This window comes from Heptranchias perlo, unplaced genomic scaffold (assembly GCF_035084215.1).
Source record: "Heptranchias perlo isolate sHepPer1 unplaced genomic scaffold, sHepPer1.hap1 HAP1_SCAFFOLD_389, whole genome shotgun sequence".
In the NCBI taxonomy this organism is placed as follows: Eukaryota; Metazoa; Chordata; class Chondrichthyes; order Hexanchiformes; family Hexanchidae; genus Heptranchias; species Heptranchias perlo.
In genome coordinates this window covers 83,730-96,143 of record NW_027139401.1, presented here as the reverse complement: position 1 = coordinate 96,143, position 12,414 = coordinate 83,730, and the positions used below count along the sequence as shown (strand labels likewise).

The 12,414-nt window shown below is 51.5% G+C and overlaps 2 protein-coding genes across 3 annotated transcripts in view; one reads left to right on the top strand and one right to left on the bottom strand.

Moving 5' to 3' along the window:
- LOC137311984 (T-lymphocyte surface antigen Ly-9-like) overlaps positions 1–12,414 on the bottom strand; it is a 29,358-nt gene that overhangs the window by 2,914 nt on the left and 14,030 nt on the right. For both annotated transcript variants that reach the window (XM_067978799.1, XM_067978800.1), the window contains exons 4-7: positions 4,887–5,207; positions 3,418–3,705; positions 2,398–2,514; positions 2,195–2,253 (exon numbers count right to left, since the gene is read on the bottom strand). In XM_067978799.1, coding sequence (XP_067834900.1) covers positions 2,195–2,253; positions 2,398–2,514; positions 3,418–3,705; positions 4,887–5,207 — 785 coding nt within the window. The remainder of the gene's footprint in view (positions 1–2,194; positions 2,254–2,397; positions 2,515–3,417; positions 3,706–4,886; positions 5,208–12,414) is intronic.
- The window catches only part of LOC137311982 (SLAM family member 5-like), a 63,091-nt gene continuing 62,430 nt past the window's right edge, over positions 11,754–12,414 (top strand). The window contains exon 1 of the mRNA XM_067978798.1: positions 11,754–12,085. The gene's annotated coding sequence lies outside the window, so the exon portion shown is untranslated. The remainder of the gene's footprint in view (positions 12,086–12,414) is intronic.

Below are 12,414 nucleotides of genomic sequence, written 5' to 3'. Positions count from 1 at the left end.
CTCCGACCCTCCCAGATCTCTGTAACCCTCCTCCAGCCCCTCCGACCCTCCCAGATCTCTGTAACCCTCCTCCAGCCCCTCCGACCCTCCCAGATCTCTGTAACCCTCCTCCAGCCCCTCCGACCCTCCCAGATCTCTGTAACCTCCTCCAGCCCCTCCAATCCTCCCAGATCTCTGTAACCCTCCTCCAGCCCCTCTGACCCTCCCAGATCTCTGTAACCCTCCTCCAGCCCCTCCGACCCTCCCAGATCTCTGTAACCTCCTCCAGCCCCTCCTACCCTCCCAGATCTCTGTAACCTCCTCCAGCCCCTCCGACCCTCCCAGATCTTTGTAACCTCCTCCAGCCCCTCCAACCCTCGCAGATCTTTGTAACCTCCTCCAGCCCCTCCAATCCTCCCAGATCTCTGCAACCTCCTCCAGCCCCTCCGACCCTCCCAGATCTCTGTAACCTCCTCCAGCCCCTCCAATCCTCCCAGATCTCTGCAACCCCCACCAGCCCCTCCAATCCTCCCAGATCTCTGTAACCTCCTCCAGCCCCTCCAACCAGCCCCCCAACCCCCCCCCCGGATCTCTGCGCTTCTCCAATTCTGGCCTCTTGCCCATCCCCCCGATTCCCATCGCTCCACCATTGGCGGCCGTGCCTTCAGCTGCCTGGGGCCTCTGTGCTCTGGAATTCCCTCCCTAAACCTCTCCACCCCTCTCTCTCCTCCTTTAAGACTCTCCTTAAAACTCCCTCTTTGACCCAAGCTTTTGGTCACCTGTCCTGATATCTCCTAATATGTGGCTCGGGGTCTCATTTTGCCTGATTTACGCTCCTGGGAAGCACCTTGTGACGTTTCACTACGTTAAAAGGCACTGGATAAATGCAGATTATTGTTGCTGGACTCTATATACGGAGGACTGGAATACAAGGTGGTGGGGGGGGGTAGAAGTTATTGTACAGCGATACAGAGCCCTGGTTAGACAACACCTGGAGTACTGGGTTCAGTTCTGGGCACCGCACCTTGGGAAGGAGATAGTGGCCTTGGAGGGAGTGCAGCGTTGGTTCACCAGAACGATACCTGGACTCCAAGAGTTAAATTCCGAGGAGAGAACACACAAACTCGGGTTGTATTCCCTGGAATTTAGAAGATTAAGGGGTGATTTGATCGAAGTTTTTAAGCTATTAAGGGGAACTGATAGGGGAGATAGAGAGAAACTATTTCTGCTGGTTGGGGACTCGACAGGGTAGATGCTGAGAGGATGTTATCCCTCATGGGGGAATCTAAAACGAGGGGGCATAGTCCCAGAGTAAGACGGAAATGAGGAGGAATTTCTTCTCCCAGGGGGTCGTGAATCTTTGGAATTCTTTACCCCAAAAAGCTGTGGAGGCCGAGTCACTGAGTACATTCAAGGCCGAGTTAGACACATTTCTGATCAGCGAGGGAGTCAAAGGATATGGGGAAAGGGCGGGAAAGTGGAGTTGTGGTAAAAATCAGATCAGCCATGATCTCATTGAATGGCGGAGCAGGCTCGAGGGGCCGAATGGCCTACTCCTGCTCCTATCTCTTACGGTCTTATGCTCTTATGGTGGGACTGGGGGACACCGTCTAAAAATTTGAGGCAGGACTTTCAGGGGTGAGGTTTGGAAACACTTCGACAGGCAAAGGGTGGGAGAAGTTTGGAACTCTCTCCCGCAAACGGCAGTCGATGCCAGCTCAGTTGTTCATTTTAAATCTCAGATTGTTCAGTTTTTGTTAACCGAAGGGTATTAAGGGATATGGGGCAGAGGTCACAGATCAGCCCTGATCTCAATGAATGGCGGAACGGGCTCGAGGGGCCGAATGGCCTCCTCCTGCTCCTGTGTTGTTTAATGCCCATGGAGTTAAGCTCTGATTGCCATCATTGTCCGATTCACTGCAACAAAACCAGCCCTCACCGTCAGTACTAACGATAAGAGGTCCAAAGCGTTTTGGCCAAAAGGGGGCTCGCACCGTTCTAAGCCCCGGAGAGGCTTGGATAACCATGGGCCGCCAACGGAGGGTTCAGACAGCATGTGGGGGAGGGGTGATGGGCGAACGGGACGAGTGCGGATACGGAGAGGGGGGGCAGCCGAGAGTTTGGATGAGCTGATGGCTACGGAGGGCACACAGGTGGTGAGGGAAGCTGTGGGATCTCCGTGTGTGTGTGCGTGGCGAGGTACATCAATACTCACGTAATTGTTGGGAACCGAGGCACGTTCGAAGCTTCGACCATCTGCAGCATTTGCCAAGCCTACGATGAGAGAGTTCAAGAGACACTGAGGGCCCGGGATAAAACCAGCTCGATTTGACACCCCCGCAAAAAGCTCCCCACCCCAGAGGGTGAAAGGTCAGCAGTCTGACACACCCATTGATTGAGATGAAGATGATCTCTTACCTTCTGAACGGGAGGAATGTCGACGGCATTTATAAATGGAGAAGGCGACACATGGAATTAAAAAAACAAGGAGGAGGGCAATGCAGTTGATGTCAGATGAATTCGTAACAGATACGCCTGGAAGATGTGAAAAGGACAGAGACAATTTAGGACAATTTTACAGGATGATCTTCACCATCACGGAGGCAACTCACCGAGCAATCCGTGGGCCAAATCAGGTCGAGCTCCGTGCGAGGTCAAGGATCAAACAATCCCAGGGCAGGTACAGGGTTAGATACAGAGTAAAGCTCCCTCGACACTGTCCCGTCAAACACTCCCAGGGCAGGTACAGGGTTAGATACAGAGTAAAGCTCCCTCTACACTGTCCCCTCGAACACTCCCAGGGCAGGTACAGGGTTAGATACAGAGTAAAGCTCCCTCTACACTGTCCCGTCAAACACTCCCAGGGCAGGTACAGGGTTAGATACAGAGTAAAGCTCCCTCTACACTGTCCCCTCGAACACTCCCAGGGCAGGTACAGGGTTAGATACAGAGTAAAGCTCCCTCGACACTGTCCCATCAAACACTCCCAGGGCAGGTACAGGGTTAGATACAGAGTAAAGCTCCCTCCACACTGTCCCATCAAACACTCCCAGGGCAGGTACAGGGTTAGATACAGAGTAAAGCTCCCTCTACACTGTCCCCTCGAACACTCCCAGGGCAGGTACAGGGTTAGATACAGAGTAAAGCTCCCTCTACGCTGTCCCATCAAACACTCCCAGGGTCAGGTACAGGGTTAGATACAGATTAAAGCTCCCTCTACACTGTCCCATCAAACACTCCCAGGGGCAGGTACAGGGTTAGATACAGAGTAAAGCTCCCTCTACACTGTCCCATCAAACACTCCCAGGGCAGGTACAGGGTTAGATACAGAGTAAAGCTCCCTCTACACTGTCCCATCAAACACTCCCAGGGCAGGTACAACACGAGACTGTCTGATACCTGAATGTAGTTGTTTGTTTCTCTCACTGTGACACTCACCAGATACGGGTATATTGCAGACATCACTCAGCTCGACCTGTGCAGTGTCCTTACTGACTGCGTTCCAGGCTTCACACCTGTACACACTCTCCTTGACATCCGATGTGTAATAGATCCGGAGTTCCTCTCCGTATCCAGAGAGATAATGGTTGCTGTCATTCCCCAACTCCTCTCGTCCCCTCCACCATCGGAAGCTGGTGAGATCGCCTGAGGTCACTGAGCAGGTCAGGGTGATGTTACAGATCCCCTGGGTGACAGTAGACCTGATCTTCGTTCCTGACACACGCTCTGACATTAGGATAGAAAGAAAAACACAGGCAGGCCTGTGAGAAAGTAATGGAGGCCCTTGTGTGACAGTTCGATACCCAACAATCCCCTCCCCGCCACCCGTGTCGTCAACGATGCTCCCGAGTCAACTTTAAGCAGATCCCGTCTCAGTCCTCCATCCGCCATTTTAACTGTCTCGCTGCCCCGCTGGTTTCACGCGGATCAAAATGGAGGAGAGTCACACACATGCATCGCACACTCCTTCGCTCAAATTCACCGTTTTTGGGTTTGTATCCCGGGAATTCTCACTGGTTCCGTGTCATCACTCACTCCTGTAAGCTGAGCCTGTGTCCCTTAAGATCTGGAGTGCGCCCTCTCGTTCTGGCCTAGATCGCGTTAAATAAGAGGGAGACCCTGGGATTATGATCGGGAATAATGACTCTGTACCCTGGTTACTGGAACGTTTTGTGGGCTGTCCTGTCAATCCTTCTCGTTAAAAGATTCCCAGATTCTCCGAATGTCTGGAGACTCGGGATTTAGACCGACAACTGATTTATTTCCACGAGGCAGGTGAATGAACAGCAAACAGGACAAGATGGTGAAAGGCACAGAACTGTATTCTGGTATTTCACAGTGAGTCTGAGATTGTGGGGAACCTGTTTCATCTCCCCTCTCCATCCCTCCGATGGGAACAGGGTTCACACTGGGATTGAGTGAGGTATTTCACAGTGAGTCTGAGATTGTGGGGAACCTGTTTCATCTCCCCTCTCCATCCCTCCGATGGGAACAGGGTTTACACTGGGATTGAGTGAGGTATTTCACAGTGAGTCTGAGATTGTGGGGAACCTGTTTCATCTCCCCTCTCCATCCCTCCGATGGGAACAGGGTTCACACTGGGATTGAGTGAGGTATTTCACAGTGAGTCTGAGATTGTGGGGAACCTGTTTCATCTCCCCTCTCCATCCCTCCAATGGAAACAGGGTTTACACTGGGATTGAGTAAATCCTGCAATGCACTGCGTGTACCCCCAGACTCAGGCTGCCTCACCCCGACACCCCTGAGATCAGTGACCCCAGTATGGGCACTGACAATCAGGAGCGATTCAATAAACTTTGCAATGTACAATATCTGTCCCGACCCATTAATTTGGGGTCTTTCAGTAATGGGTGAAGCCCAGAATCAGCAGATACAATCTCACTCACCGTACACGTCCAGTCGAACCAGCTCCGAAGTTTCACGTCCTAACTCTCCTGTTACAATCACCTCATACACACCACTGTCCTCTCTCTGTAAGTCACTGATTTGCAGACTGTAATTCTCTGGATGAAACTTTATCCGTCGTGTGTACTCATCAGTGCCGAACGTTTCAACATTCTTGTTCGTGTATCTCGCTATTCTGGCGTCGGGTTCTTTGCGTTTCCAAACAACCTCAACATCCTCCGGTGTGGGTGGGATCCCAACAGGTAAGACAATCGACTGACCCAGGGTTCCATTCACAGGGGGACGGAGAGTCTGAATTTCACCTGAGTTAACAGGAGGAGACAGTGAGTGTTTGTGGAACAGGACAAGCTCAGTGATTGAGGAACGAGTTGGAGAGATACATAACCCAGTGCCACATCTCCACAGGGTCTCAAAGTGACTGAAAGGCAAGGAAATACTTTTGAAGTGTTGGAACGTGAGAAATGGGGCAGATAATTTGTGGAGGAGTTCGAGTCAAGAACCCTCGACACTGTCCCATCAAACACTCCCAGGGCAGGGACAGGGTTAGATACAGAGTAAAGCTCCCTCTACACTGTCCCATCAAACACTCCCAGGGCAGGTACAGGATTAGATACAGAGCAAAGCTCCCTCTACACTGTCCCATCAAACACTCCCAGGGGCAGGTACAGGGTTAGATACAGAGTAAAGCTCCCTCCACACTGTCCCATCAAACACTCCCAGGGCAGGTACAGGGTTAGATACAGAGTAAAGCTCCCTCTACACTGTCCCATCAAACACTCCCAGGGCAGGTACAGGCTTAGATACAGAGTAAAGCTCCCTCTACACTGTCACATCAAACACTCCCAGGGCAGGTACAGGGTTAGATACAGAGTAAAGCTCCCTCCACACTGTCCCGTCAAACACACCCAGGGCAGGTACAGGGTTAGATACAGAGTAAAGCTCCCTCTATACTGTCCCATCAAACACTCCCAGGGCAGGTACAGGGTTAGATACAGAGTAAAGCTTCCTCTACACTGTCCCATCAAACACTCCCAGGGCAGGTACAGGGTTAGATACAGAGTAAAGCTCCCTCTACACTGTCCCATCAAACACTCCCAGGGCAGGTACAGGGTTAGATACAGAGTAAAGCTCCCTCCACACTGTCCCGTCAAACACACCCAGGGCAGGTACAGGGTTAGATACAGAGTAAAGCTCCCTCTATACTGTCCCATCAAACACTCCCAGGGCAGGTACAGGGTTAGATACAGAGTAAAGCTTCCTCTACACTGTCCCATCAAACACTCCCAGGGCAGGTACAGGGTTAGATACAGAGTAAAGCTCCCTCTACACTGTCCCATCAAACACTCCCAGGGCAGGTACAGGTTTAGATACAGAGTAAAGCTCCCTCTACACTGTCCCATCAAACACTCCCAGGGCAGGTACAGGGTTAGATACAGAGTAAAGCTCCCTCTACACTGTCCCATCAAACACTCCCAGGGCAGGTACAGGTTTAGATACAGAGTAAAGCTCCCTCCACACTGTCCTGTCAAACACTCCCAGGGCACGTACAGGGTTAGATACAGAGTAAAGCTCCCTCTACACTGTCCCATCAAACACTCCCAGGGCCAGGTACAGGCTCAGATACAGAGTAAAGCTCCCTCTACACTGTCCCATCAAACACTCCCAGGGCCAGGTACAGGCTTAGATACAGAGTAAAGCTCCCTCTACACTGTCCCATCAAACACTCCCAGGGTCAGGTACAGGGTTAGATACAGAGTAAAGCTCCCTCTACACTGTCCCATCAAACACTCCCAGGGCAGGTACAGGGTTAGATACAGAGTAAAGCTCCCACTACACTGTCCCATCAAACACTCCCAGGTCCGGTACAGGGTTAGATACAGAGTAAAGCTCCCTCTACACTGTCCCATCAAACACTCCCAGGGCAGGTGCAGGGTTAGATACAGAGTAAAGCTCCCTCTACACTGTCCCATCAAACACTCCCAGGGCCAGCTACAGGCTTAGATACAGAGTAAAGCTCCCTCTACACTGTCCCATCAAACACTCCCAGGGCCAGGTACAGGCTTAGATACAGAGTAAAGCTCCCTGCACACTGTCCCATCAAATACTCCCAGGGTCAGGTACAGGGTTAGATACAGAGTAAAGCTCCCTCTACACTGTCCCATCAAACACTCCCAGGGCCAGGTACAGGCTCAGATACAGAGTAAAGCTCCCTCTACACTGTCCCATCAAACACTCCCAGGGCCAGGTACAGGCTTAGATACAGAGTAAAGCTCCCTCTACACTGTCCCATCAAACACTCCCAGGGCCAGGTACAGGCTTAGATACAGAGTAAAGCTCCCTCTACACTGTCCCATCAAACACTCCCAGGGGCAGGTACATGGTTAGATACAGAGTAAAGCTCCCTCTGCACTGACCCATCAAACACTCCCAGGGCAGGTACAGGGTTAGATACAGAGTAAAGCTCCCTCTACACTGTCCCATCAAACACTCCCAGGGCAGGTACAGGGTTAGATACAGAGTAAAGCTCCCTCTACACTGTCCCATCAAAGAATCCCAGGGCAGGTACAGGGTTAGATACAGAGTAAAGCTCCCTCTGCACTGTCCCATCAAACACTCCCAGGGCCAGGTACAGGCTTAGATACAGAGTAAAGCTCCCTCTACACTGTCCCATCAAACACTCCCAGGGTCAGATACAGTGTTAGATACAGAGTAAAGCTCCCTCTGCACTGTCCCATCAAACACTCCCAGGGCCAGGTACAGGCTTAGATACAGAGTAAAGCTCCCTCTACACTGACCCATCAAACACTCCCAGGGCAGGTACAGGGTTAGATACAGAGTAAAGCTCCCTCTACACTGTCCCATCAAACACTCCCAGGGCAGGTACAGGGTTAGATACAGAGTAAAGCTCCCTCTACACTGTCCCATCAAACACTCCCAGGGCAGGTACAGGGTTAGATACAGAGTAAAGCTCCCTCTACACTGTCCCATCAAACACTCACAGGGCCAGGTACAGGCTTAGATACAGAGTAAAGCTCCCTCTACACTGTCCCATCAAACACTCCCAGGGTCAGGTACAGTGTTAGATACAGAGTAAAGCTCCCTCTACACTGTCCCATCAAACACTCCCAGGGCCAGGTACAGGCTTAGATACAGAGTAAAGCTCCCTCTACACTGTCCCATCAAACACTCCCAGGGTCAGGTACAGGGTTAGATACAGAGTAAAGCTCCCTCTACACTGTCCCATCAAACACTCCCAGGGCAGGTACATGGTTAGATACAGAGTAAAGCTCCCTCTACACTGTCCCATCAAACACTCCCAGGGCCAGGTACAGGCTCAGATACAGAGGTAAGCTCACTCTACACTGTCCCATCAAGCACTCCCAGGGCCAGGTACAGGCTTTGATACAGAGTAAAGCTCCCTCTACACTGTCCCATCAAACACTCCCAGGGTCAGGTACAGGGTTAGATACAGAGTAAAGCTCCCTCTACACTGTCCCATCAAACACTCCCAGGGCAGGTACAGGGTTAGATACAGAGTAAAGCTCCCTCTACACTGTCCCATCAAACACTCCCAGGTCCGGTACAGGGTTAGATACAGAGTAAAGCTCCCTCTACACTGTCCCATCAAACACTCCCAGGGCAGGTGCAGGGTTAGATACAGAGTAAAGCTCCCTCTACACTGTCCCATCAAACACTCCCAGGGCCAGGTACAGGCTTAGATACAGAGTAAAGCTCCCTGTGCACTGTCCCATCAAATACTCCCAGGGTCAGGTGCAGGGTTAGATACAGAGTAAAGCTCCCTCTACACTGTCCCTTCAAACACTCCCAGGGCCAGGTACAGGCTCAGATACAGAGTAAAGCTCCCTCTACACTGTCCCATCAAACACTCCCAGGGCCAGGTACAGGCTCAGATACAGAGTAAAGCTCCCTCCACACTGTCCCATCAAACACTCCCAGGGCCAGGTACAGGCTTAGATACAGAGTAAAGCTCCCTCTACACTGTCCCATCAAACACTCCCAGGGCCAGGTACAGGCTTAGATACAGAGTAAAGCTCCCTCTACACTGTCCCATCAAACACTCCCAGGGGCAGGTACATGGTTAGATACAGAGTAAAGCTCCCTCTGCACTGACCCATCAAACACTCCCAGGGCAGGTACAGGGTTAGATACAGAGTAAAGCTCCCTCTACACTGTCCCATCAAACACTCCCAGGGCAGGTACAGGGTTAGATACAGAGTAAAGCTCCCTCTACACTGTCCCATCAAACACTCCCAGGGCAGGTACAGGGTTAGATACAGAGTAAAGCTCCCTCCACACTGTCCCATCAAACACTCCCAGGGCCAGGTACAGGCTGAGATACAGAGTAAAGCTCCCTCTACACTGTCCCATCAAACACTCCCAGGGTCAGGTACAGTGTTAGATACAGAGTAAAGCTCCCTCTACACTGTCCCATCAAACACTCCCAGGGCAGGTACAGGGTTAGATACAGAGTAAAGCTCCCTCTACATTGTCCCATCAAACACTCACAGGGCCAGGTACAGGCTTAGATACAGAGTAAAGCTCCCTCTACACTGTCCCATCAAACACTCCCAGGGTCAGGTGCAGTGTTAGATACAGAGTAAAGCTCCCTCTACACTGTCCCATCAAACACTCCCAGGGCCAGGTACAGGCTTAGATACAGAGTAAAGCTCCCTCTACACTGTCCCATCAAACACTCCCAGGGTCAGGTACAGGGTTAGATACAGAGTAAAGCTCCCTCTACACTGTCCCATCAAACACTCCCAGGGCAGGTACATGGTTAGATACAGAGTAAAGCTCCCTCTACACTGTCCCATCAAACACTCCCAGGGCCAGGTACAGGCTCAGATACAGAGTTAAGCTCACTCTACACTGTCCCATCAAACACTCCCAGGGCCAGGTACAGGCTTTGATACAGAGTAAAGCTCCCTCTACACTGTCCCATCAAACACTCCCATGGTCAGGTACAGGGTTAGATACAGAGTAAAGCTCCCTCTACACTGTCCCATCAAACACTCCCAGGGCAGGTACAGGGTTAGATACAGAGTAAAGCTCCCTCTACACTGTCCCATCAAACACTCCCAGGTCCGGTACAGGGTTAGATGCAGAGTAAAGCTCCCTCTACACTGTCCCATCAAACACTCGCAGGGCAGGTGCAGGGTTAGATACAGAGTAAAGCTCCCTCTACACTGTCCCATCAAACACTCCCAGGGCCAGGTACAGGCTTTGATACAGAGTAAAGCTCCCTGTACACTGTCCCATCAAATACTCCCAGGGTCAGGTGCAGGGTTAGATACAGAGTAAAGCTCCCTCTACACTGTCCCATCAAACACTCCCAGGGCCAGGTACAGGCTCAGATACAGAGTAAAGCTCCCTCTACACTGTCCCATCAAACACTCCCAGGGCCAGGTACAGGCTTAGATACAGAGTAAAGCTCCCTCTACACTGTCCCATCAAACACTCCCAGGGTCAGGTACAGGGTTAGATACAGAGTAAAGCTCCCTCTACACTGTCCCATCAAACACTCCCAGGGCAGGTACAGGGTTAGATACAGAGTAAAGCTCCCTCTACACTGTCCCATCAAACACTCCCAGGGCAGGTGCAGGGTTAGATACAGAGTAAAGCTCCCTCTACACTGTCCCATCAAACACTCCCAGGGCCAGCTACAGGCTTAGATACAGAGTAAAGCTCCCTCTACACTGTCCCATCAAACACACCCAGGGCAGGTACAGGCTTAGATACAGAGTAAAGCTCCCTCTACACTGTCCCATCAAACACTCCCAGGGCAGGTGCAGGGTTAGATACAGAGTAAAGCTCCCTCTGCACTGACCCATCAAACACTCCCAGGGCAGGTACAGGGTTAGATACAGAGTAAAGCTCCCTCTACACTGTCCCATCAAACACTCCCAGGGTCAGGTACAGGGTTAGATACAGAGTAAAGCTCCCTCTGCACTGACCCATCAAACACTCCCAGGGCAGGTACAGCACAGTTTAGATACAGGGTATGTTTTTATCTGGTGGACACTTGTCTCTCCTTTGCCCTCACACATTTGTAGAAACAAAGAACTGTAAAAGATTTTTGAACAAATGAAACCGCACGAGGTGCAGTGAGAAATCGGAAATGTTCAGCCAGGGTGTGAGGAGCTCTCTCTGTAATGGGAGATATTTGCTGATGCAGTTCACAGACTGCAAGATACAGCGAGTGCTGGCAGGAAATGGTTTATTGTAAACGGCAAAGTGAGAATTATTTTAAGGAGAGAATGGTGCACGTCTACGGGTAAAGAGGGTGTGGGTTAGAGAGAGAGGGAGGGGGGAGACAGAGAGAGAGGGAGACAGACAGAGAAGGAGAGAGAGAGGGAGAGAGAGAGAAGGATACAGAGAGAGAGGGAGAGTGAGAAAGAGAGAGAGGGATACAGAGAGAGAGAGGGAGAGAATGAGACAGAGGGAGAGAGAAAGAGAGAGAGGGGGAGAGAGGGATGCAGAGAGAGGGAGAGGGAATGAGACAGAGGGAGAGTGAGAAAGAGGGAGAGGGAGACAGAAAGAGAGTGACATAGAGAGAGGGAGAGGGATAGAGAGACAGAGAGAGTGAGACAGAGGGAGGGTGAGAGAGAGGGAGGGCGAGAGTGAAATAGGGAGAGGGAATGAGGGAGACGGATGGTGAGAGAGAGGGTGGGAGAGACAGTGACACAGTGAGAGAGAGACAGTGAGGGAACGAGACAGACAGGGTGGGAAAGAGAGAGAGAAACAGAGAGAGGGAGATGATGACAGAAAGACACAGACAGAGTGAAGAAAGACAGAGAGAAAGAAAGACAGAGAGAGAGACAGACAAAAAGAAAATAGAGCGGCAGAGACAGCGAGAGAGAGCGACGGAATTGTTGCGATGTTTGGCCTAGTAGAGACCCAGGGACCAACCACGATGGGCCGAATGGCCTTCGCACACACTGGAAACGTTTAGGATGTTCTCACACTTCTCGCTGCTCTTCACACACAATTGATGAAAAGAATATCTCTTACCCACGCAGATGGCAAACAGGAACACACAGACAAGGCTCCAGACCCGTCCCGCACACAACTGCCACATCTCTGGGTTTTATTCAGAGCGTCGGAGTCTCTCGAAGAGTTGAAGTAGAGGATCAGGAAGTGGTTATTGTCACAAATTGAGGTAACTCGTGCTACAGACTGCTATCTGGTAGGGTAATCTCCACCACACAGAGAGGGAGCATCAGAAACAGTGGGGGGAGCAGAGGGAATGGGACTGAGGGGAGAGATCTTTCAGAGAGAGAGGGGACACAGGGGGCGAGGGGTGAATGGGGAAAGGGGGAATGGGACTGAAGGGAGAGATCTTTCAGAGAGAGGGGGGCACAGGGGGTGATGGGGTGAATGGGGAAAGAGGGAATGGGACTGAGGGGAGAGATCTTTCAGAGAGAGGGGCACAGGGGGTGATGGGGTGAATGGGGAAAGGGAATGGGACTGAGGAGAGAGAACTTTCAG